We start from the raw sequence: 27794 nt of genomic DNA on the forward strand, positions 1-27794 counted from the left end.
CGTTTTTTCTTTTTTTAATTTAACGCGGGCGCGATAATTATTTACTTCAACCATATTGATTATCTTGTGGACACTGTTTTTAATGCAAAAATATTTCTATGTTACCAGATCAACGCAGACGTACAACTCCGCGGTTGCGCATCGGGGCCGGTGAGTTTTTTTTTATTTCTCTCTGCGGACTTTTTATTACGCACAAGGTTATGCGCACTCATGATCGGTGAGACATGGTCGAGACGTGATCGCGACAGGTACTATAGAAGACGGGAAACGCGATCGCTTTCTATGCTTGACTCTAATAATTACTTAACAAACGACGCAAGCTCTTTTTGGAACGTTTTCAAAGTTTTCGGAAACATTTTATCACATACGGCTTTTTCTTTCTGATTCTTACGATATGTACTATGCGTTCTCGCTGTATGATAATAATGGGTGTATAAATGCTTTGGAAAGTCAACGTAGCTTATTTGGGAATCGCGATTATTACAACGTTTCTTGGCGAGCTTCGATATAAGAATATTCGCGCTTCGGTAATTATTTTCTCATTATTTTCATATCGATTCTTCACGTGTTCGCTATTTTGTGTTGTTCTGTAAATTAATACCGCGAATAGATAAATATCGAACCAATATCTCGTAATTTTACAAAATATTTGGTTACTCTGTTAGTTTTATTAAATTTTATTACCGCTTACCTGTGAATTCGAGTAGGACTGAGATTCGCTGCAGTCTAATACTCCATCCTTGACAACGTAATGTATCAGATCCATCGCTCTTCTCATTTGGCAAAAAACGGTGTCTCTGTTCTCCTTAGCGGATGGACATTCGGGATGCCTCAGACATGTTTTGCTAGACGTGAGTAGCATCATGGTGCTCCTCTCTAACACTTGTCGAGCCGCTGCCATCTGCGCGCGTCGCCTCTCATCTTTGAGATCGTTCTGAAAACGAAATGTAACGTTTAATCGAGTCACGGTTGTATTACGGAAGTTAGTGCGAAACTCATGAATGAAATATCGATTTGCAAGAAGGAAATCTCACCTGACGATCACCCGTTAAATGCGCCAACTCGACCATCTCTCCTCCAAATTGGCTGAACGCCTTGACGAATTCCGTAAAATTCGAGACACTTTCGAGGCGCCCGAGACTGCGGGCGACCTTATCCTTGGCGTGAAGCAATTGATTGACCACGACGATGTCTGCCAGGAGGAGGACTTTCGTCACTGAGCCTAGGAGACATCTGGCAGCTCTTACGACGGAGCCTCGGTCAGCCAAGCTGTCTTCCAAGGCACATTCGCATAATTTCTCGATTGCTGAGCCTAAGTGTAACGTAATCGATTGTCAGATTGCATTTTTTAATTTAATTTCATATACATATATCTGCAGAAATTAAAATATATATGTAAAATAATGTCTCTTAAATTCTATTAATTCTACGGCAAAGTTTAAATTTTGATAGAGAGATCGATTGGACTAATTTCGAGCGAGTGTGACGGAACAAGGAATACTGATGAATTAAACATCTCGCCTTTTTATCGTGTGTCACCGTAAAATTGGAGTAACCGATTTAATTATGACTGAGCCCCTTGACTTAAGTGCGACGGGCTACTCTTGAACGTAATTGGGTGCTCTTGAACGATCGTAATTAGTTACTTTGCACGTTCGCTGACTTAACTTAAACAATGTCAGTATTGAATATGTCTTATCGTTAAGTTTTGGGAAAACTTGGATAGCCAATATGCAGCACTGCGTGTCTATCTTTGAACCTATTGAAATAGAAATGTTAGTTAATTAATTCTTTTTTTTTTATTTGAAATTTTCATTATTGGAATTTTTAATATTAATATTTTTTAAACGAGTGTATAATATGTTCGTAATATTAAAAGAGTTATAGAATAAAATTGAAAAGAGTAATTAATATTAATTAGTACATAATTTATTGATAATGATATAAAATCGTTCATAGCGTCCTTTCTAGAAATATGATATATTGTCAGAAATCAAAATATATAAATTTACATTAAGGAACTTTTTCCAAGTTGCACTTGTGCATAACGTTTTCTAATAATATCATCATCGATCGGAAAGACTTGGAGTGTGGGACCCGGACGTAAGGGGTGGCTGTATCGTTAAATAATTATTTTCGGAATTAGAGAGCCGTAGTTAACGCGAAACACAATATCGCTACTGGCTATTATCATGTATTAATTGTTCATCGCCATTAGGAGGCTCGCGAAATTCTAAAGGTAAACTGCTCTATAGGGAGAATCGATCAGAGAACGATTGATTATAACCAGTATACTATTTGTTCCTTTATATCGGGTAATTGCGAGAAAACGCGGGGATTAGGTGTTCAGTGGAATAGATAAAATTTATCTGTGTCTACGAATTCCCTGTAGCAATGCTCTATCGTTCATGTCGCATGCTTTCCGTTAAATCCTATTCATCAATTTACTTCTCCCAACGGTTCTTCGTCAACTTAATGTTTATAAACGTTTCTCATAGGTCACTGCAAATTATCTCTGTTGATACCTCAGCAGAGCTTGTTCAGAGCTAATTTACTTGATATTGGTATTATAGATACTTTTCTTATTAGTTAACGAGAGACCAGCACCGCTTCATTCTTTTTCATTTCAACGGTGCGAACTGAATATTCAATGCAATGACTAGAGATATTAGTGATATCACAATGTGTTCTCTTTTTATATGCTAATTTTTTTAGAAGGCAAATCGCTCATATCGTTTTATCGAGCTGATTAGTATAGCGATGCCAGCATGTAAGATCAGTCGGTTCGATATGGAATCCTTATAGCGTTTTATATAGACTAACTGTTACGTAAGTACACAGAGAACTTGACCTAATTTAAAAATCGAAGTGCATTGATTTCATACGATTTCACGTAACCTATATGTTCCGATGAGATTATTATTCCGATAAGTTGATTGTTTTCCACGTCGTTATCAGCAAAATTATAAGCAATTTAGAGCCAATGATTCTATATTATCTCTGTATTTCGCAAAGCACGAAAGAAACACATATCAATAGATAAAAACTATTTTTCTTTTTTTAATTTAACATTTTACTTAATTACTGCAAAATTAATTTTATAAAAAAGAAATAATAATAAACGGTTGATGTGTGTAATATATGTAGACAAACTATTTTATTAATATAGAATGGCCTGCCCCTAATTTCGATCTTTGGTGAAATATTTTTGAGCGCAACGAAGTAAATAGAGCACACGCGTCAGTTATCTCGATATTGGTATCGCGATGCGTCCACTGGAGGATGTATTTGGGTGGATTGCAATTGGAGAGATTGCTCGGATGCGACGCGCAGAAGCATGTCCTAGGAGTGCGCTTTTCACGATTCATGCACGGGGCAAAATACATCGGGTCGGGATAAGCACGTCAAACTTGAGATTGACATTTACGCTTTTATTTCTTACTCACGAATGAAAAAAACTGTATTTTTTGTTTGATTTATTACGGTACGAACATGTGAGGAAATCAAATTATTGTTATGAAATACGGTCCGCGAATTTTGAACAAACTAAGTTTTCCGAGATGCGTATCAATCGCTTAATTGCTACCCCTGTAACTTTCTACTGGCACGCGATAATGTTGAAAGAACAATTATGCGTTGCTTTAGTTCGCGTGATAAGGAGAGCTCAAGTCACACACATATAAGCGAATAATTTGTTTTGATGATAACGTGTAACTGTAATTAATGCTGTGATTTATTTCTGGATTTGATTATGGATATGATATCCATATTAATTGGCATTTCAGCTTCTCTGATTTCTTCTTAATATATATATAGCAATCTTGCAGTAATTAACCGAATAAAATCTAAATTTAAAAAAGAGAAATGGTTTTTGTGGTTGTTCAAGCTCGAGAACTTCGAGCTTCCTATCTCGCGAAGTGCTGAAAAAGTTTTTATATATTTTATTGATATTTTTATTACTCTAAATTTTAGTCTATTTTGTGAATGTAACGTGTATTTGCACAGGTAATCGATTTGGCGTTGTTTAATTATTTTGCATGCGAAAAGTATCTTTAGGAAAGTTGTTCCAACATTATCAAGAGAGCATTACTCTCTTTATATAATATGGCTTTGCAATTGTGTGCAAGCGTGAAACGGTACGAGTGGTTTTGCGTTCATCATCAGTGCGAATACCATTAAATTGTCGAAGTAAATAGCGTGGAACGACGTTTTATGACAACTGTGATAACGCGAGCTTACAAACGATCAATGACGATGAATGTGACTAATGAATCCCTAACTTTACTCGTTAGCGGAACGTTTATCCGCGTTTACCATCAGTCCGCGTTGCTAAATCGTTCCGATATTTACATTTACATTATACTCTTCTTCGTTAATAGTATCTCACTTTATTTATACAATGCATACGATTTTCGTTTATTATATACAGTTTTTTATGTGTTTATACAGTTTGCGCAGTGTAATCTAATTTGTTATTTCTTTCATCGGTTTTTTCGATGGCCCTATCTGAACGGGACTTTTTACTGTTTGTTATTAAAGTACGCCGAGTGAATTTATATCGCGTTTTTCCCAAGTGTGACACGTACCATGATAAAAATCGCTCTCTTGTGTCCGTATACGCTGAAAGCTGAAAACTTTTTGTTATTCGGTTAGTTCCGTCATAAAAATGGATTTATCACCGTTATGTTGGGGAAATGTCGGCTTATTTGCGCGAAGAAAATTGTGGTAGAATCGTCGGCGTTTGTTTTCAAAAGTACCAACGATCGTAGTGTCAACTTGATTGATCTGTCGAGAGTTATTTCGTACATTATACTGATTCGATTGTAAAAAATATCAAATCAAAGATAAATCGATAATATTTATGCAAAGATACATTTATCTTTGTCTATTATTAAAATCAATCGACTATTATTTGACGTCGATTAATATAATCGTGTACAAACGAAATCGGAACTATAAAACTTCCAGCGTGTCTCGATATTACCTGATATTTTCCCACTTCGTTAACAGCGCCGACGTATTCCTTCGATTTCAAACCTCAATGTTCGATGTTTCAATTCTCGGACAATTTATTTTCGCCCTGCGCGCCATGATATTTCCAGCCTCTATATTTGCATGTAACCGTTTTATTGCCAATTATCTCGAATTCGTTCTCTACTTTTGCATTCGTTTCTCGTACATCGCACTCAGAGAAAAAATCATTGTCATGGCAACTATAAGGTGACAACTATGCAAGTTGTATTCATAGAATTATTTCATATAGTTAAATGAACTATTTTATAGTTATTGCAACTAAATCAATGGTTAAGAGAATTAATTTAATGGTTAAAAGAACTAATATATAATTGTTGCACAAACTTTATTGGAGAAATAACATGGACTATATAATTATAATTCCACGAACTATTTAATAATTAGTGCAACTAAAGTAAGTGGTTAAGAAAACTAATAAATAATTGTTACATAAATTTGTTGCATAATTGTTGCTGTAACTATATAAATGTGAACAAATAGCACGTCAACTTTTTTTTATAGCTTATAGAAATCGAAATACTATAGTGATTTGAAATATGTAAGTATTGTTAGACTTATTTACGATCGGCGTAGCCCAACAACGTTTACAATAACGCCACTAGGTAGCGTATGGCGAGAAGAGCTTTCTCGCGTTTAAAATACATCCAGCCGTGTATATAAGCAGATCTCCCTGCGAAGTAAAAGCTGCAAAAGGCATCAAGGCATGGTTTCGAAACCTCGTTATAAAATTTACATGTATATATATATATAACTGTCTTTATATAGACAGTTAAGGAATGCCCGAAGACCAATTAATTTTGAGATGTAAATTTTAACTGTTCGTAATACCTTAACATTATATTTCAAGCAACTAAATGTCTTCATAATAATGACTATAAAAATATAGTGTGATAATAATGCATAATAATGTCATAGAACAACAACTATAACGTTATAAATATAATTGCATTAATCATGTTATTTAATAAGTTTGACAATATTTATATATTTCAATTCACTATATAGTATTTTAGTTTCTATAACCCATAAAAAAAAGTTGAGGTGCTATTTGTTCACATTTTTATAGTTGTAGCACTCATTTTTTTCTCTGAGTGCATAATTTCGATTGATCATCTCGGTGACCATTTCGCCGCAACACGGCGACATAGGACAGAGAAGCTAATAAAGAACAAATGAACAACTATATACATACTTTCAATTTGATATTACATGCTGCATATTAACGTACCATGAAACGTACGGTATCTTCGTAATTCTTTAGTAATTGTCACCCGGCTTGAAACGGATGCTGGATATTAAGCGCACAACGTCTGCACTTCCGTCACTTCGCTTAAGCGCACTCATTGTCAGTTGGCAGTGATTACAGTTTGCTTGTGTTTGTAATTAGATAGGTGCGACTATTCCTCAGCGTTGCTTTGCCCTTACCATCATATGCTGTTTCCCCTGGTGATATATAAATTTGGCATGTCGCCACTTATCTTTTACGGTGGTCGCTTTTCGTTATAATAATGTGCTTTGCTCTCTGTAGCCGCCGTTCTTGTGCACGAGTTTAAATTCCGCGAAGCATCGAAAATAGCGTTATCTTAGGAAAGGCAGCATAACCAACTGTTTAAGCATTCCGCGCAATGTCGCGCTTCTTTCATTTGATTTCGATTTCGATTGGCATGCCGCAAACGTATGACAACAACGATACAAAGATTTTTAACTTGCTCTTTTGAGAAATGACCATTTTCGTAATAATAATGGTAGCTCAACCTAAACGCTAAACGTACATATATACGAAGAGTGATCTGTATGCAAAAACCTCCGACAGTTTATACAAATTTGTCGCGTGTTGCGTCACAGTGAATCCCGCAGGCACGATAGCGTTCGCAATTCCACGGTTAGTTACACTTACAGCGCACCGATTTACACGCGATACCACGCGGAACGATTTGTTCAAGCCAGCAGGTAGTAAGCTTGCATGTCTTCGTACGATCGCTGTAATATCGCGGCTCTTTCGACGTTATTTCATTACTTCGAATTGATACGTCTCGCATGCTCCGATAAAATATTCTACACAATCTAGTAATCGAATTTTCCATCTTATCTATTATCGAGAATTTTTTATCGACACTCTAAATTGGTCAACACGCCGTTTCTCATTGTACTCAGAATCCTGTTTGACCTCGGTTGTTGTGACGGGAAAGCTCGGTTTATTATTTATATACATATATATCACCGTTTTCCCCCTTAAGCGCAAGATCGATGACAATGAAGAGAGTAACTGATGATAATAATAATATTTCTTAAATATACAAGCAATGTTATAATCTTAGATCGATCATACAAGATCGTAAGTAAATTTTCATTTCTAGTATCGCTTTATATTGTATTAATTGTCTTTTTTTATCGACATTTTCTCGAATTGTAGATCATTTTTTAGTTGAATCTACGTCGAGTATTATTGGTCTTCTCAGTGCGAAAGCTTTTCTCAAGATCTTCAATTTCGTGGCGCGGGACTTTTCACGTTGAAGTCTACCGAGACCGTTTCTTCTCTCTAATAGTATACAATTCTCCCCGAAGAGCGAACAGGTGTGCTGGAAAGAAATATATCCGCGGTCCTTACTTCGGCCGTTATTTCTCCGCTATTTGGCAAAGATACGTCGGGGCTCTTCTTATGTATATTTAGGTATACGTATAGGTGGCAAAAAACCGTTCAAGATTTGATGAAACTGGGTCATCGCGCGCGCTGTTTCCACATGGTATAGCAGCAGTAAGATTCGTCGTTCTGCAATGTGCAGCCTAGCGTGAAGATACGAAAAGATATAATCTGCCAACGCGATAAGACTTTGGAGAATGACGTTCAAAGGTTACGAGCCTTATCCTAGCTCGCGTTGAGGATAAGGCCTCCTTCTTCCGGTTTGCGTGCTCTTGTCAGCGCAAGGTTGCGTATGAGAGATGCAATTTGTATCTTTTCGATGTTCAACGTTGGCGTTCAAATCCGAGCGATTTGCTTGCGTTAGATTGAATGTAGAAAGATATCTGTTATAGATTTTACATGAATCAACTAAACGCGTTGATAAGAAAGAATTTGTATTTTTTTTTCGAAGAATTTTAATTCTTGTCGCGATCGCGTTATTTATAATACACGGAACAGCGCGGAGCGGCATTACCTGTCGATTAGAATTTCGTCGCGCACATGATAATGTCTACGCGCATACATCCGGTTGTTACATTATATATGTACAATAGAGCCGCGGCTTCTCGATAACTCGAGTGGTGGGGACGCAGCGGGGGTAATTAGCGCGTCGCGTCGTGCCTACTCACCCTACCCCCGCTATACCTCTTCATTGTTCGCGCGCCGAGACTCGAGTAAACAACTTGTGCGATGTGCGAGCCGCTCCTTGTATCTTGGTAATATTTCATTGAACGCGTTCGCGCGGCAAGTGCCGAGAAACGATGGCTATCCATCGAAACGAATATTTCGCGCTATTCAGAATACAATAAGTAGGCATTGATAACAGGGAACAACGAGGCTCACAAGTTATTTCATTTTGTCGCGATATTTACGGGTGACGATTGTTTTTTTAACGGTCGGATTTGAATATATTTTTTTTGCTCTCACTCTTTCCATCAACGCTAAAACAATTTGTCCGGTAATTCCACGATTTACAATAACACCATTTTTACATGAATGTGTGATACTAAAATGTTCGGTAGTTGTGTGAAATATTTAAAAACCCGTAATGTCATGCGTGTTTCTATCTATCTTTCTCTCTCTTTTTTTTCTCGTTTTTCTTAAAAAGCGAATAGACTATAAGATACTAAACTACATGCTAAAAAGAATAAGTATTGGTCATTCCGTGCGCAACGCGAATCGTAAAATTGCGTTGGAGTAATTCACGATGCGTCCTTTTAAATCTTCGCGAATCAGATTCTTCTGACCTATTTGACGAATAGTTCGTATTCGAAGATCTTGAAGCTTACGACTTAGAATGTTAAAAAACAAAAAATGGTTGTGTGTTCTACTATTCTACTTTATTATTTTTCTATTTATTCTGAGGATAAGACATTCTTGTAAATAACTCTATAGGATTTTGCAACGCGATAAGATTTTATATTCATGAGCGGCTTTATCGTCCGATTGCGAGTTTATCTGAAGTAATATAATTATTCCAAACATTGGAATAGTGAAATATCTATCTGCTTGAGATAATATTCGCGGAAAAGAAACTGGTGTAAGTATATTGCAAATTGTTCTTGAGAAGAAGATAATCTCAAAGGAGAATATATACAAAGTTTTTAATAAAACATAATCTGGAGATGAAAGTATTAAAGCACTTCAAATTATATCATTGTAATAAAATTTATCAAGATGGAAATTTTGTTATAATATTGCTTGCTTGTGTGTATGTGTGTTTATTTTTAAATTTAATAAACGTTATTTTTTTGCATATTTTCTTGAATAATTATTATTGTAGTAAAGTACGTTGCGCGCTAAAAATAAAATAAAATCTGAATTTTTTTTTCATACCGCACAATTTTGCGAATTTCTGCATTGTATTGTTCTTTTACTAGATAATACTGCACTATTCTAAAGTTGCTTACATAATCTCCAACAGATGCACGATGTTGGCGTACAAAATACCCAAGTTTTAATACGAATTTACTCTGTAACGTGCAATTGGATATTTGTATTATTCTAACTTTTGATTAATGCACTATCGTATCATAATATTCGCAAGAACATTTGCATTGTATTTGCGTTTATATCGTACTGCATAATTTTCACCTATAAAATTCGTACGTTAGTTTGTTCTATAATGGAATTCACAGTATCACTTTTCTTTACTTTGAATGAAATGTGAGAAATATTAACATTGTTGCAATGTATTTTATTACGAATGGAAATCTTCCGACAGAGTATAAGCAATTCGAATGTTATTATAGATATATATAGCATATTCAAAATTCATTAATTTATATAAGAATTATAAGTATGTAGAAACGACTAAGTATGTAGAATCTTGTTAGATTGCGAAGGGACTTTAACGATTTATGAAGGGTTTATTGTATTTTAATTTTATCAGGTTAACTTGTGTAAAGTTATTCTGGTTTTTTCTGTTTATAGGTATACAATTTATTTACTATCAGTTTCGTGCCCATTATCACAATTATAAGTATATTACACTTACCCGCAACTCTCGCTTCCTTGCACGCCTCGTACATGTCTTGTTTGATCTCCGGGTTGTCGTCTGCGATAGTTTCGCCAACGGTCACGAATCTCTCGACCGCCAAATTTACCGCCTGGCCGACTCTGGCGACCGCTCGCAAACTCCGGTCCGAGCATAGCGGTCGTTCTCTATGTGAGATTAACGTGGAAATCTGTAAAGATATTGCATTTTGGTGAGTGCACAAAATTAAGTCGGAAACACATCTATGTGTGTGAAATTCCATTTTAAAACTTTGATATAATTGATAAAGATAGTTTTGATTTTTCCTCAAAGGATTCTGGATTCATATTTATTAAACCTGATTAAACCGCATATTTTGTTGCCATAATAATAAATACCAAGATTGCGTACCATAAAACTTATCGCTTCAAAATATTTAATGTTTTATAAGACAAAATAAGACGTTGTGAATATACATATATGTATATACATGAATAAAAATTATAAATGAAAATGGAGTGAGTCAAATTCGCATTTAATGCAAAAAAGGATCGAATGTTCGTAGATACAAATTAGTCTATCTCGAGCTGCTGGTGCCATGTATTCCTCGTTTTAATTAACGTCGTCGTCGTCTCGTCTAATCCAGAGCGATTTCAAAAGCAAGTTTGTCCGTATACCGCTAACGGCATATATTACACATTTGTTTCAGTCGTACATGATTAGCGACCGCGGTGACGCGCTGCTCGCGTTGCGCGCAGAATTGCGTCATAGTTTGTGGTAGCTTCATAAAACTACGTAACGTGCCTCGAGCATTCGCGAACTGTAGCGGCTACACTGCATTTTCCACACAATTAAGATGATGCATTCGTGCGCGGCGCCCGCGCCGCGCCGTCCCTCTCAGAAATATCTACCTCGGTCGAAGGAGGAAAAAGGAATACGCGGGGTTGTAATGTATACGTAACATGGAGCGAAGGGACGAACTCGCGGACTATTGTTCTGAGAGATGAATGCGTGCAGACATGCATACGCGTACACATACATATATACACAGAGTTGCACGCATGTAAACGATTTCATTCATTCCGATTCGATCGTCTTATGTAAATGAGAGAAATATCTGTGACGACATAGCTTCGTTGCGTGTTGATTCACATTGCATGCGCGGGAGCGTGAATGGCTACGTGGGATAAAACTATATATATTTTGATGCCTTATATTATCTAACGTTTGTAATGCATGACGTCAAAATTTGTCTGTAACAATATCGATTTGGCGCAACTAATATCGATTCACTGTTATTTTTTTTTCTCTTACACCGATAATCATCTGATATAAGTGGAAAAGCAAACGTTTTCGCTGCAGGCACTCATAAATTATACGGTTGTTTAAAGATTGTATTCTGCTTCCGTTTGTACGAAAAATTGATAATATTGCAATACAGTACTTTGGTCAGAAAAATGATAAGGCATACAATTATGTATTTTATTCGATCACTGTGATATTATTCATCCGAAATCTGCAAATATTTTTCCATGCACAATGGACGTTTGAATGTTTTTATTTGTTTGTCGTGCAGTTGATACAAAACGTCAGGTAAAAAAAAAAAAAAAAAAAAAAAAAAAAATCAGTGTTTTTGATATGCGATATATACATCTCGTACGATCTGCTGTTTTTTGAATGTTTTTTAAAATGCGAAGAAACTGTAGAAATTTTATTTTGCAATACGTCTATTACTGCAATTAATTTAAATATTTAATGTCCCTGAAGAATTTATTTTTATGATTTTCATATTTATCGAAGCATCAATATCATTTTTATAAATATAACATTACAACATTACAGAGAGAGAGAGAGAGAGAGAGAGAGAGAGAGAGAGAGAGAGAGAGAGAGAGAGAGAGAGAGAGAGAGAGAGAGAGAGAGAGAGAGAGAGAATGTGCATTTACAGGATGTCTTACTTTTACCGCATTATATTTTAATGACACGTTTGTCGTTAGCAGGAATTAGTAACGAAGGCCGCCGCTCGCAAGTATCTCGTGCAAAGTTCAATATAACTTTGCATAATTTCCGTCGACCGGAACTCCATTTTTCACGATGAAATTCCAACGGATTTTCTCGAGCGAAGCGCGAGTAACCGACGAATAATTGAAATACTACCTATCTTCTCGTAGAGGAAAATCGGTCGCTTTGTATGAAAATTCCCGAAAGTCCATGAATTTATGTGTTCGTCGACACGGTATTTCTCTCATTTTTCATTAAGATTATATAAATTATTACGCTTAAGCCGATGATATTTTTTTTATCTCTCGCTCCCTGCATTGGTATTAACAATAATAAGGATGAAGTCCCTGGCGCGGTTATTGACGATATCGATCCGAGTGCTATCGACAATACCGTTAATCGCTTTCATGTGCGAGATTCATCTCTCGGCTTACGTAGCTATTCGCGGAATTTTCGATATCACCGGTGAATATTTAGCTCGCGAGATATCATCAATCAATTCCGATGTCGCATCGCGGTAGCGAAGCGTTTCCTGACGCATCTTCCATCCTTCGTGACACTGTACCGAGAGCTCGCAACTGTAACTTATGTTTCGTAACGGGGGCGGGGGGCGGTTTGTAAATTTATCGCTCTAATACGCGACGACCATACGTGCATGATATTATGACGTGCGGAAATAACTTACTCTGCGACTGCGGTCTCACACATAATCGGGACGTTATTAACGCATAATCACGTGTCGTCTATTCGTGAAAAATTTGATGAGGAGTAATGATATCGTTACTATAGTCATGGTAGACTACAAGAAAACAATATTATCTATATTTTAACAAAATATTTATTTTTTTACTGCTATCACTAGTTATTACGGAAAATAATACACAAGCCAAATTATTTCTCTTGTTATATTTTGTATTCTGTTAAAAGCTTCTGTATATACATAGGTATATCAAATATCGATATCCTGTCTCGATGTAGAAATTTTATTTGTGCCATGCTATCATGATAATCCAATAAATAACGCTAAGCAATTCCCAGCACGTGTTCATTAACACTGCAGTGTGACGTACAACCGGAATTATGAAAATATTCATAAACGACTGGCATATTACGCTCGGCATTGTGCATTTTTAATTTAAATAATCGTTAAACGCAATAATGCACAGTTCATATTAACAATGCCGATAGAGAAAATAATTGTGGATATGTTAATAGTTATGATGTTTAGGGAAAGCCTCAGCTTATATTTGTATAATTTTACTTGGTGCATTGCTTACTTGAAGTAGACGAATTTTCGTTTATGATCGATCTCTTTACTTTGTTATGTCTTTTATTTACGAAATAAGTATTGGAGCTTCGCGAATACGAATGCGGTAATGCCGCTACTATATAATACGGCGAGAGCGATGAGCCGCCACCTGCTGTGACTTGAGCAGGTGGCAGCATATCGCTTCGTTTAGCAGGGATATGGGGGCATCTGAGAATATTTTAAATAATTAACTCGGAAGCGTTGACGAGCGGAATTTTTCGAGGTCGTATCATATTTAAAACCTAATGTTTTATTTTTTACTTCTTTATGAAAGATCCGTCAATTTAAGATTAATTCATTATTAATTGTAAGATAAAAAAAGTACAATATACACGAGCAATAGTATTTGCAAGTTTTTTCTTTTACTCAGAAAAACATTTGGGTAATCCATAAAGAATAACATCCGACCTGAACGAATGTGCCGCATAAAAGAGCAGGAATCGCGGGAATGAGATTCGATGAGTAGATTTGACTTATTTTAAGACTTAAGTATAATTTTATGAATTCTCTCTACTTTTTCTTTGCGAAAACTCCCTGAAAAGAAGAAGAAGGTCAGCACTGTCAGCAGCCGTGTTAATCAGGGGATTTAAAATTCTCATCATGGACACTTGAATTAAAGTTTTGTTATCTCGTCTCAACTTATTATCTTTTTACTATACTTTTCTTTATACTTTTGATTATTTTTCTTTTCTCCTTCGAAAAGAGAATAGCATACATGCGATTATATACTCACTTGCGGCGCGCGGCGTAGTTACTAAGTCTCTCCGCACCTTTATAAAAGATGTATGAGCTTTCACTCCGGTCTATATACGGTCGTCTTTCTTAGAGTTTTCTCATTTCACCATTTTTTTCTTGGCTCACGTCGTCCACGCAGGATACGATTTTCGTTTTTATTTATCTCCTGGACTCTTCCTTTGCTTTTAAACAGGTTCTGTTTCTTTAAGTTCGATATTTCTTAAAATGCTCATTGCTCAATATACTGAAATTGACGGCAAACATCAGCGACGTGATTGCGCTGACGTCGAGCAATCTGTGCAAAAAGAGTGCAAAAGATTTTTTAGAAATAAAAACGTGCCAATTTTTCTTCTCCAAGTCACTGCACACACGTGCTTCGTTAAGAATTGTTCGGAAACACCGATCTTAGTTATCTAGCGATAACATCAGTCATATATAATTACAACAGTCGACAACGAAGGTAGGACGTATTTTCTTCTTCCACGATTCTCGATTTACTGCCGAATAAACTGCACCAGACGAAATGACAGCGAAAGGCATGGGATTTCTCGACCAATCGCGATCAGTTCGATCCAATTTCCCGTCATGACAGAAGAGGGAGATTACGTCGAAAGAATGAAGAAATCCGGGGCACAGGGAAGAGTACAAATGAAAATTCTACTTTGATTCGTGAGTGAGAAAATTGAAGGAGAAAAAGTAAATATTCTAGGTTATATATAGGGGGTTAGCTGACGGCTCTGTTGATGTAGAATGTAGATAAATTTTTTGGTATCGCCGAACGAAAGTTAGGAAACCGATGGAAACGGGTTATCGGACCAATTTGCTTCACGATGCGAGTTAGAATGGTCCGCTAATTGATCCGCCAAGTATGCGCGTAACATTGGCCGTTATATACAAACGAGTCGCGAACAAAGAGCTGCGCTAATTTGGAGAATTCAGTTACAGTTGTCTAACGGTCATTGTACTATAGTCCATCGTTTCTATTTCAAAAGTAACACATATCGAGGTTTGTTGAACCGTGCGAGAAATAAAGATTAATCCGTTAACATGTAGCAGCTATGCGGAAATTAAAAATCAGTTATTGAAATATCTCCGCAAAATTTAATACAGATATTGTTGCAGAATTGAGATAATCAAAATTTAAGATATATCTTGTTAGTATATTCTTTGATTACTTACGTTTGCTGTATTAATTATATTTTAGATGTTTTTTGATGTCCTCTTTGTCTTGCATATAAAGCTTAGGAATTTTACTTAAATAGCTATTAATGTTTGTCATTGACTGATATGATACTGATATTAGATAATTATGATAATTATTTAAATCAATGCCATTGCACGGATTTCTCTCGACAATTACAACTTCTTGTAATCTCATACAGGAGTATTTATTTGTGTTGGTGGAATGCTTGCTTTTCGCGTCGATGCTTATATCTATATAATTAATCATGGCGAAAGCATTAGCTCCATTGACACGAAGTTTATGTTAGCTCGTTGAACGAACTTGATAAATCGCTATAGAAAATTTACATGCGTCATGATGTGACGCATTAAATTGACCAGACTAGCGAGTGGTTATACCGAGTATATGTATTGTACTTTGCACCGTACATATTTTTTATTGTTATGTTTTCTTACGCTAATTTTTTAAACAGTCTATATTCAGTAATCAGTAATTTATCTGTAATGTATAAAATTGACAATTGACGACTTGCTTTCTCTAACATTGTTACAAAAATCAATCAATATTTTATTTTTTATCTTTTTTTCAATCTCTTATAAATCGAAGGATACTCTATATTTCAAATAAAGTTATATAAATATTGTAGATTCTCAAAAGGTATATCTTTTATCCTATGTGATTTCCTTCATCGTAACTGAATACATTAATTTTATGAAAATCCTCTTCATGCAACCCATCCCGGTTAACGATGTTGTTGTATAAATAAAGATAGAGCAAGCCCTGGTAATCCGTTTATTCGTGATTGGATTTCAGGCGATTCCATAGATATGCCACGAGATTTCCTTCCTCCCTCGAAACTGTCGTTGAAGGCTATTCGATTAAATAGTATTTTTATGATATATTTATTATATGATGTTCGCTCCAGAATTAAGCAGACCCGTGTCTGCTAAACTGATTTTTTTCTTCTAAAAATTATTTAGCAAACTAGACAATCACAATCTTTATACTATAAATGTTTTAAACTGTTAATTATTTATTTTTTATTCAAATCTGACAGTTAAATATATTAAATATCTTTGCCTTAAAAAATATAATCTTTCTTGAAATTTTACGTAGTTATCTTTTGTAATAAATTTGAATTACGTTGTTGCGTTTATTGAAGATGTCTTCGTCGGTACATCGCTTAATACATATGATCTTCAGGTACTGTTTTAAGTGCGACGTGTTTGTGGCAAATGGTAGAACGTTTTGCAAATGACACGCTCTTAATCGTTGAATATTATTCAAGACCGCGAGCTTTGTTGTGATAGAAAAACGAACTTCTCGTCCGCCGTTTTACTGCCGTGCGAATGGCGCATAAATCTCCCTTTGTAACTCGTTTCCGATGGACTATACGCAAACGTAACGCAAACCAGATTTCCACTACGAGAGAAATAGAATGCACACAGTTAATTACGTATTTTACGTAAGTCGCACGTAACGTTAAAATTTACTAAAATCGTAAATAAATCGTTGAATCACGCGAACACAAATTTGTAACATTGCGATTATTCGTGAAAAGATTAGCCTGACACATGCAGCGTGTGAGCTTGACACAAGTGTTAATAGACTTGCGTGACTTTAAATTATAAAGCACGTAGATGAGCTTTCCGGATAAGTCACACGGTTTTATTTCCGACGCTTCACAACTTTATTAATATCCATGTTAGTAACGCAACGCATATTTTCAAACGCGGATAATTAACGTGACGGAAAATGTAACGCTGACCGTTCAAATTAATTTGTATGAAGTATAAAAATCATTTTATAAATTTTAATATATTATTATACTTTTATTACAACTGTCTGTTATAAAAAAATATGACTTATTGATAAAATATAATATTAAATTATAATACATATCTTTATATTACATTTTGAGTACGATGTCACATTAATTCTTTTAATATGTAATATATTGTTATAATTTCTGAAATTTGTAAAAATTTGTATAAAGTCGCTGAATGTCAAAAGAAGATTTTGACATTCTCGACTTTGCCTACAAATCGAGCTGAAATGTTTAGTTCACCATTTATACTATACGGAATCATGCTGGAAGAGTAATTTCCTCCGGGAATTCTTCCTAATATGAGAGGGTTCAAGGGTTCGATAGCGTTTTGTGTGTGTGTGTGTGTGTGTGTGTGTGTGTGTGTGTGTGTGTGTGTGTGTGTGTGTGCGTGCGCACGCACGAAATAAGAGGTATTAGAAGAAAGATATCTCTTCTCTATTTGAACGGATTCTTGTTTAAAATAATACTGATGCTAGAGCAAAATAACCGATTATCGAGAGGAGGTTTTCCTCTAGACAGATATTCGCAATTTTGGAATGGTTATCAAGAATTTACGGGAATGTTATTTAGTTATTTTGCGTCAATTTGGCATCTAATTTTCTTTCGACGTTTCTTGCACTCGGCGTCAACTCTCTTCCGTCCATCCATTTCAATTTAGATTTCGTGAAGCTCAATTACACTTGCTATCGAAGTAGGTGCAATTTTAATCGCATGAACTCTTCTCTTTCGTTCTTCGATTCAACGCATACAACGACTATATTTTATGTAAGAGATAAATGCGCTTACCGTAAATATCTGTAGCCTCGGGAAAAATCGATTACAACGCGAATTCATCTCACCGCAAATACTTTGAGATGCAACAATCTGCTCTTTCCATATGGATATGGTAAAAATTTCACCTATAGACCCTATCTTCTATTTGTATGATTTTGGTTAAGTTTAGTTTGTGCAATGCTATATTCTTATAGAGTCTTCCCAGAATTCTTTTTAAAACATTACGCAGTTGACTTGATACTGAATAATGGCCTTTATATCCTTCTTCTCGCGTTCTTCTTTCATAATTCTCTATATACTTTTAAGTAATATTTATCGAATAAATCAGTCACGATAATATAAGCTTAAAAGAATCGGGGTTAATAATTAATCGGTTATTAATTAAAAAAAAATGAAAATATTTACATAATTTTTAGAAATTAGAATTTTTCAAAATGTTTTTAAATTAATTTACAATTTTCACGACTGGTAAAAAAACGAACTGGAATTGCTGAATTATTTCGTAATGGAAATTTATTTCACGTAATTTGTAGACACATCGTACAAATGAAAAAGTAGAATATATATAATTTATTTGTTCGTAGAATTTATACGTTTCTATGAAAATTACATTAGCATCGCGGAAGGAAATATAATTATTCATTGGCTTGGTTAGCATATTATTCTTGTGAAATTTTCTACTATAGAAGAACGAAGAATCCTTTTAACATGAGTTCAACCTTTGCGGGCAAGTCATCTTTCTCTGACAATGAGTGATACTTCACAGGAATAATATTACATGCGTATACGAAAACATCAATGTGTATTAATATACAAAATGTGTGGTTATTTCTTTAATTGAATTTAGAATGGTTTAAACATATTTTTTGGTTAATTTTTAAGATTCAACGTAATTAAACGCAATTAAGATAAATATTTTGTATTTTTTATTAATCGTGCTTTAATTATTTCAATCATACGTTTATCTATTTACGCGTGGATGTGACTTTTGCCATTTTATTTATTTGAATTAAAAACTTATACTTGAATATATATTTTATGACTTGCTTTCTAAAGTAATTGCTCTGCAATTTTGGGGATAATAAATTTGTGTGTTTAAAATAAATTAAAGAAATACATACTTAAAATGTGAATCACAGTTTCATATCTTTTGTTCAAAGCTTTCTGGACGTTCATTAATTTTCTTTTTTTTATACTTCCACGGCAAAACAAAGAATTTTAAATCAGCTTTTGGTTATACGAACGCGATAAACGGTAACTTTCTCGGTAGAGCTTTATGACGTTTCTCCCGGTTTCTAAGGAGATTTGGCATTTTCCTAAAGCTTTTCCGAGTTTACCATTTTGCTGTATTCTGAAGAGATATCTAAAGAGTTTTCTAAATGGTCGAATTCTTTCTAGAATTATGCCATATTTATCAGATTATATTGATTAATTCTGAGAATGTTATAAATAAAGAGCCTCTCTCTCATTTATCGTATATATTTTTTATTTTCACGTATATAAAAAGGTTTATACGTTGAAACGGATTTTAGGTAATAATTTAGATGGATTTAAAGGAATGTGATGTAATTTGTTTTAAAAATTGGTACATACATCATATACAATAAACTTACGCTTTAATACACTTGTAGGTATATGTCACGTAAGCTGAGACATAAAACGGACTTGAAATGTTAAATGTAATATTTGAAATGTGGAATAAGAAGAACTCTGATGCATCCATAAAGAGCACGCACATTTATCATAGGCATTATACGCGACAATCATTAGTGTTACATTTAATAAAACGTGTACGCTAGTAATCCATGTAGTAAATAAGACAACGGCAACTTTAAAAAATTTCTTTTTCGATGGAGCCGATATGATGAAATTTTAGATAATCTTGGCATATCAGTGGATCGTTACATTGCGGGAACATACCTGTCGTTCACCAGCCATGCCACCCTCGTACATGCTTCCTCGTCGATAATACACCGCCGGCATACAAAATTTCAACGATACGAATCCACCGGGACCCCGTCTCTAATAGTCTTATCGCACTATTATATTTTTTTAAATCTATCGTTAATTATACTATATTCTGTTTTCAAGGTCGTTTATTATTGTGCCTGTCACGATTGTTTTTTCTGTTATATCTTCGTCTTTTTTCGTTCCGGCTTTTCGTATGATCAAAATATACTATAAATCGTCAACATCGTTAAGATATGTGTGCTCTTCTCTTATATGTATAGAAATATTACTTTTATCTCTCTCTCTCTCTCTCTCTTTCCTTGGTGCAAGTGATCTCGTGTTCTCTTTAACAAGTGATATTTTGAAACTCTTTTATACTTTGTCGCTCCTTAAGCCGCTTTCTTGCGCGGCGCGCGACGGTGGCAACAAAAATAGACGCGCGTACGACGGTCAAGTATGTGCAATATGTATGTATGTTATGTATATGTATATATTTGTCTATATATCTGTAGGAAGATCACTGGTTGTTTAGGCTGCTACTACAGGTCCAGAACTTGTCTCCAAGCAAGTGAGGTCGCCGTGTCGAGCCGAGCTCGCTCTTGCAAGTTCGTCGTCACCTTCTCAACGAGGTGCATGACCCGTTGACGGCAAAGTGGATTGTTGCTGATCCTCGCCTTTTCGCGATTTTTTTCTCTTAGGCTCTGGTTTTGTCCTCTCGTTAAAACGATCGTTGACGCGCTATTTCGACGCTATATAGGGTTACTTCTCTCGAAGACGCCTTGGCGTCTGTTGGAAACTCCGAGTCTCGAAAGTTTACTCCTCGAAATGGCGCTCCGGGACCCAGTGTATTCCAATAATCGTTATTCTCGTTCGTGTACTTGTACTCGGATCGAACTCGCCGGACCGATCTTTCTCGCGAAAGGTGTATCTACGACAAATTGAAGGACCTTCCGATCGGAAAGATTACAGGCAATCGTTTAGGCTTGCGAAGAATCTGCTCCCACGCGGATCGGCACGCGTGATTGACGGTCAACGATGACGACGACCGCTCGTTAAGGGTGCACGACTCGCCGCTGGTGTCTCGCGTGCGCGCGTACACAGTGTGGGCGGCGACATTTGAGCCACGCTGATGTGCGTATGCACCACCTATACTCGCGGTTTTTCGGTGCTCTTTCCTGACGTTGTCTTCTAACTCGCGTGCATACTTGTACACCGCAACACGTATCTATCTGTATCGCGCGTATCGTTGATTGCGCGACTACTGATGCGACATGTGTGTATGTGTGGATTTGTAGGTGGTGTGTGGATGTGTGGGTTATATTGTGCGTGCGTGCGTGTGTGTGTGTATATATATGTTATACGTGTGATTTTTAGGAAAAATGGATATGCGTGTATCTGTGTGCACGTATCACTTATACGTGTGCGCACACTTAGGCACACGTGTCCGTACGCGAGTACGCGACGCCGTTTCGCAAGGGTGAGTGGTTGAACCGTGAGAGGAGCATATATGTATCTATATATGAGGACGAGTGACGTACGCAAGGGATGTATGCTTGTGTATGTGTGCGCGCGAGAATGACGGAGCGCGTGTCGGCTTCGAGAAACAGGTACCGACCTGCCGAGTGCCTAGGGGAAGACTGGACTCGGAAGCAGCGACTCGGTGCTCGGTGGCAGGATCCACGGGGAACGACGAGTGCGGCGAGTGCGGCTGTGTGAATCGGTCTCGCTCTCGCACTAGTATTCCCACCCCGAATCCGCCTGTTACCCTCTCGCTCCCGCTCTCGCTCTCGCTCTTGGTGTACGTGAACGAATGAACGGCTGCCGGGCACAGGCGCGCTGCTGCCTCTCTCCACCGACCGAGAATCAATACGTCGGCAGCCCCGTACTTTCGCCCGCGAAATCTCAATTTTTACGCCCGACATCGAGCCGAGTCGTCTTATTTTCGACCTTAGTCATCCCCGGGTTGGTGCGACACGCTCTGTCTGACCTCGTGCGTAAACGGCAGCCGGGAATGACTCGGGGATCATTGTTTGCGACGCATTGTTTGAGTCGCGTTTTTGCATGCTCCGTGATGCACCGTCCAGGGGAACGCTCACTTTTTGCCCCTCTTTAACTGCTTAAAAAACGCGGGAGATCCTTGTTCCCAATGAGAGTTTGATAGGAAATCGAGAGACGATGTCGATGGTAATTTTTTATGTCAACATGAATTCTTATTATAAAAATTTGCGCACAAGGAATAGTGAGAGAAGAAGAGAGGGACAGAGAGAGAGAGAGAGAGAGAGAGAGAAAGAGAGAGAGAGAAAATATCGGGGCAATAGATTTGCAGATATATAAGTTGTTTATATCTAATTGTTAATAAGATGTGCTTATAAATGTATATTACGCAAGCATTTATTAATTTTTTATGTCTATGTGAACATTGTTGCTATCTAATATGAACTCGTTGAATAATCTTAATGAAACTGATATTATATTATCAGTAAATATAACGTGTAGAATTTTAAGCATTCGAGTTTTTTCATCAAGTGTTCATAGAATACAATTAACGCATGGAAAAATTATAATTACGACTTTCCAGAATTACGAAATGTCGGAGATGCGGCTCTGGCGTCAAAGTTCGTGGAGAGATGAAATTTGAAAGCTTTATATTCATGTTGCATATTTGGCCTTTAATGTGTAGCTCTTCGATTCTCACGTCAGTTTTAACACGTATATACGTTCGCCGACCGTGAAGCCGTTTCGCTAGAGCGTTATAATAAGATTGATTTGTAATCACTCGTGATTGGAATTTAGATAATCCTGCTGTAATGTCTTGTCTAGGTTCTCACCTTGATACTGAATACAGTAGCGTAACATGATTACGAATAATGGAGCTATCGTCATCGAATACATTAAAATTTTAGAATTAACGATAAATGTGACACAATTATGGGTTTCACAGAAGGTTGAGAGTTTCGATAGCGTAATTATTATCGGAGTGAAAGAGGAAAATGTGAATAACTGCAAGACTTAATTTATGGGCATAATAGCAAATTTATATGTACTTCGTCGTTAATGAGAAAGTCGCTTGTGAGAAACGCTGTCTCGACACTATCAATAACAAAATAATCCCTGATATAAGGAGACACCAGAAACGAATTGTCACGACTCACGAATGAGAAACATTACCTAGGAGATGAGGGACCTGAAAAAAGTTGAGGAAAAGAATTGGACAGCAAGAAAAAAATAACTTAGGGTAGCGAAATGACCGAACAAAGGAATGACGCGATTGTCATATGTATATATTTGTGGTAGCTTCATAGTTTAAAAAATCGTTATTACCGAGCGATACTGCGAAAAAAGAAATCTTTGGACGTGACAATGATTACTTTTTTTGAGCTAACCATAAGAGAAGGAAGACACATTTACTGCTCTATATCTATTTGAAAGTTCTAGCTAATTGGAAGATACGTATGTGTACTTCTACACGGCATCGATGGAGTATCTGCGTATGCGATGGCATATAGTCGGAAGTACATATAGGTACTCAGCTAGTACGTATATTCTCTCGCCTTTCTGAGTAGCTATAAGGATTTCTATCTCGCGTGAGACATTCGGCCATGCGTCGTCAATGTTGAATTGAAGAGTCGTTGAGCAACAAATACTTGCAGCGATTACAAACTTGCCAAATACGTTATGCGTGTTAGGTATATAGTATAGCTATAGAAGTTGAAAGTGCCATCTCTGAGCGCATACATTATAAAGTTATTTATAAAGTAATTTTATAAACATGTTTTTGCGTCCTTGTCTAATATAACAATACAATATTATTATCTAACATACGCCGCGCTGGGGAAGCGAGGTGGATGCTGTGCCTAATATCTTTCTCGAGAAAAATACGTATCAACGTGGCGGCGCAAGAGCAGTGGTACGAAATATGAGGTACGCTCGATTGTAAGGATAAAAGCCGCAGATTACGATGTAGAGGTAAAGGTAAAGCGACAGGAAGGCATCCTAAATGATACACACGAAGGCGGAAATTTCTACGGACCAGCGAGCATGTTCTGGAATTAAGGCGCGTTGCGATGAGATGTGCATTTTAAGCGATTTTCTTTTACGATATCATCGAGATGAAGAGTGAATAAGATTGCACGGATATTTATGTCCCTCGTAATTACGTAGGGACAAAATTTCAACATGTACCTCCAATTTTTGGCGACACATGCTTAAGAGTGTAGATATAGGTAAGATAGTTAATGTAAAATATATTTATGATGCTGTACCGAAGCAGGTTGCAGCGGGTATATATATATCTTATACTCATCTGCGGTACGTTCCCGTAGTACCTAGGCACTATCTAATACCATAAATACCGTATTTTATCGCGTGAAAACTGAATGAAGAATTTCGTGGCAGACTTATTGTTAGTGTTCTTATTCGATTCATCCCTCGAATCTCCGAAATCGATACCGAAATATTCCGGTGACACGTCGATCGCTGTAAATTTCGGTAAATTAGCGTTCTTGGACGTTTACTTGCTCCTCCGTCGAGTTGCTCTAAGTTTCATTTAAAGATTTTCTATCGTAGTGTCGCAACTGTCGCAAAAAGTGCTACTACTTCTTAAGAACAAAGTTAGCAGTCTTCGGAAAGTAGCGCCAGCACTTTCAAGTCTTTTGGTTAATTGACGACAAAAAACACATAATAATACAGATAAAAGCGAAAGGAAAGTGCATTTCTTCTTCAGTGAGAAGTGATAAAATTACGAAAGGCATTGTAAACTATCGACAATTGTAAGTAAATTGAATGTCTGGAATCTAAATCAGTATTATGATTTCAGAGCAGTCATTAGCGAAAATTCGCTGAATTGATTCATTTTTTGGTAATTCTTAATTTATTATTTATAAAATTTGGTTCTTGATAAATTACTTTCTTGTTAGCGACATTCAGCTGTATGATCTATGATATCTTACTATATTGCGATATAGCAACACGTGACAGAATAAAAAGTGCACTGAAGAAACGCAGTCTTCCTATTTCTTTTATGATTTTCAATTAAGGCACCGTTTGGCAATATTCCTAACTGGATAGATTCCAGGTTACGAGTTGGTTTTAAGAAAAACTTTCGATATGACATATATGTATATGTAGAAATTTTATTCTGGAAGAGCTGATATCTGGTAAATCCTGTAATTCACTAAAACTTGCTTATCTTAAAATCGTAATAAAGCCAGTCCTTTTCATCTTGCATTGATCTGGAAGACTTTGGATCGTTCGTCGAATGGGTTTCATTTTTACAGGACCTTCCATCTCCATATCAAATTCAGCAGATATTTTACGGAGATTTATAAAAAAAAAACCTGTAACCGCAACAGATTAGTCAGCGAATGAAAAATTTTGAGAAAAAAAATTCAAAAAATATTTGCTTATCTCTATAAGTCTATCTTGATTTTTAATATAGAAATAACGAACGAGTACAATTTAAATATTTGTTTCTTTGAAACTTTGAAAGAAATTTTATATGTTAACTTTAATTAGATTGAGATTTTTACGGAATTTTTATGGCAAACTAGAAAGTTGCACATAAATTCTGAAATCTATTCATCTCACTCTAAGCTTCGCGTTGATACTTAAGTTAGTATACGGGATATATCCCTATTTATGAAACTCTTTTACTCACTGCAAACTGCAAGCATGTCAAATACGGCATGTTTTATGTGCGAAAAGTTACGATCGAAGGCGCCATTTTATGTCTGTCGCATACGAACAGTTATTCAGAATAATGTTGGACCGTCTCAGAGATGCTATTTCCTCGAATAATATGCGATAACAAATTAAAAAAAAATTGCAATTTTATTCCCTAAGAAAATACAGTTGTGAAAGGATTGAGGAAGTTCAATTTCGTGTCCATATTTGTTTGCAAAAATCCATGAAGATTTTAATGTAAATTTTAAATGAAAATGATAGCAATGATGAAAAAGATAAGCATCTAAATAGATTTTTAATTATTATCAGAATGAAGCTCTAGTGTATATCTAAAGCTACATTTAGATCAAGTAAACGAGCATGAACAAGCACGAATGAATATATACCTTGCTTCAATGGATGCGCAAATAACATTGCGAATATAGACGCACTGACTTTATACTTATCGAAACAACGAAGTTACTTATTCATGTTTGTTTGCGCTTGTTTGTTTGGTCTGAATCCGGCTTGATGTAGCAAAAATATATTTATTACGGAGATTTTCGAAGTTGTGGATGTAAATAATTACGTTTTTGTCATAGTTACGCTTGGCCACTTGTAATAATAACTAATTGTTTCTTTAATATATAGACATCGTCGTGTTGACGAAACTGTAAACATCATGCTTAGCCGACCATGTGAAGCCTCTACAGAAAAACAAACAATACAACGTCGACACTTGCAAACTCGAAGAATAATGTTGCTTTCTATAGTGTTCTGCTCTATTATCACATGGAACAATCAGTCGTTCACATCGCTAGTCATCTATGTATAACTCTAAGTGTAACACATCACATTTAGGTAGCCGCAGGTACTTTCGACACTGCCTATTAAAGACTTACCATCGATGAGCCCATTATACCTATGTATGAAACTCAATTTCGTTTCTTCTGTCGAAGACGTGCCTAGAACATACATTCCCGTTCAGTGAGAAACATTAATTTCGCCCGGCCGCGCGCTCATTACAGTCTTTAATCACGGGCTAAGTTCGAAATTAGGAGAAATTTGAAACGTTTGCGAGAACGTCTGGAGACATTCGAGGATATCCAAAAGGAAAGGAGGATACGTCCTCGAAAACCAGAACCAAAACCGTCACTCGTATTTTCCGGTAACGTGTGAGCAACATTTTCTTCCTCTGTTGTTCCGCGAGAAGAAGCTCGTCGTCCTTATTGAGATTACCAAGAACGATTATTAGCGCTAATTCACGCGTAGGCGAATATCGATAACTCCGCGTGTATGATCTACCGCTGGGACATTATTCGGCCTGTTCTCGTCTCAGGACGGCGCGCAACGTTTGGCATATTATATCATATCGGATCGGCGCGACGTCGAGGCCTGAATATCAAATGGGCAAATGGCGCGCTTCTACAATGCACCAGAGACGAAACCAACCGACATAACTGCGCGGATAAAAGCTATCGGAAAAACGCGCGGGAGGCCTCGCCTCGCCTCGCCTCACTTTCTTTGTCGACACGACCCACTTTGAGCCGAGTCCGGCTCAGTCCGAGCATTTTTCTTGTTTGACATTTGCGATCGGTGCATCATCCGCGGGAGACTTTGTTGCGTTCATCGTCAAGTGCGATTCGCTTTTGTTGCATGCAACTGATGCGCGCTGAAAGCCACGGGTCGGTGAATTGACTCATTCTTTTAGATATATAGGCTAAAACCGCTAAACTGAACGATGACATCTTGGAGGGTTGTATAGCAATGGCGGCAGTGACGGAAGTGATATTATCGATGACTTTGCGGGTGACGCGTAATATCGATCCTTCATAATCAATCAGTCAAATGATTATCGTTCTTTTACTATCTTTTAGAATACATTATTTTTAGTGCAGCCTATATGAACTTGTCCGTATTGCGTTACAAAATAAGCACGAATTGCGCGAAAATATCTTAAAATAGAAATAACCAAGTATATAGTTAAATCGTTGTTTTTCTTGTCATGTACAACATATTGCTTGCAGTACGTATCTCTTTATTTTCCGCAATTTTAATTTCATCTTGTCGCCACAAGTGGGTCGATTCTCTTTCTGTAAGTATTATGTTTAATACCTAGAATGTTTCGCGACATCATTTTTGTGCAATATCCTCGAGGCAGAAACG

At 36.5% G+C, this 27794-nt stretch overlaps 1 protein-coding gene and 1 long non-coding RNA gene across 8 annotated transcripts in view; one reads left to right on the forward strand and one right to left on the reverse strand.

Annotated features, from left to right (window-relative positions):
* The window catches only part of Alpha-catr (alpha-catenin related), a 54092-nt gene that overhangs the window by 18279 nt on the left and 8019 nt on the right, over nucleotides 1–27794 (reverse strand). For 4 of the 6 annotated variants that reach the window (XM_077407476.1, XM_077407475.1, XM_077407472.1 and 1 more), the window contains exons 2-4: nucleotides 10212–10401; nucleotides 1035–1312; nucleotides 692–934 (exon numbers count right to left, since the gene is read on the reverse strand). In XM_077407476.1, coding sequence (XP_077263602.1) covers nucleotides 692–934; nucleotides 1035–1312; nucleotides 10212–10401 — 711 coding nt within the window. Of the gene's footprint in view, nucleotides 1–691; nucleotides 935–1034; nucleotides 1313–10211; nucleotides 10402–19937; nucleotides 21577–26530; nucleotides 26594–27794 lie in introns of those variants that run through there. The other 2 variants (XM_077407474.1, XM_077407473.1) reach the window with 2 other exon arrangements.
* The window catches only part of LOC143898175 (uncharacterized), a 127505-nt gene that overhangs the window by 772 nt on the left and 98939 nt on the right, over nucleotides 1–27794 (forward strand). For both annotated transcript variants that reach the window (XR_013257131.1, XR_013257135.1), the window contains exon 2: nucleotides 109–150. This is a non-coding gene — a long non-coding RNA (uncharacterized LOC143898175). The remainder of the gene's footprint in view (nucleotides 1–108; nucleotides 151–27794) is intronic.

Source organism: Temnothorax americanus, unplaced genomic scaffold (assembly GCF_048541705.1).
Source record: "Temnothorax americanus isolate GAGA-0224 unplaced genomic scaffold, ASM4854170v1 Scaffold22, whole genome shotgun sequence".
Classification (NCBI taxonomy): domain Eukaryota; kingdom Metazoa; phylum Arthropoda; class Insecta; order Hymenoptera; family Formicidae; genus Temnothorax; species Temnothorax americanus.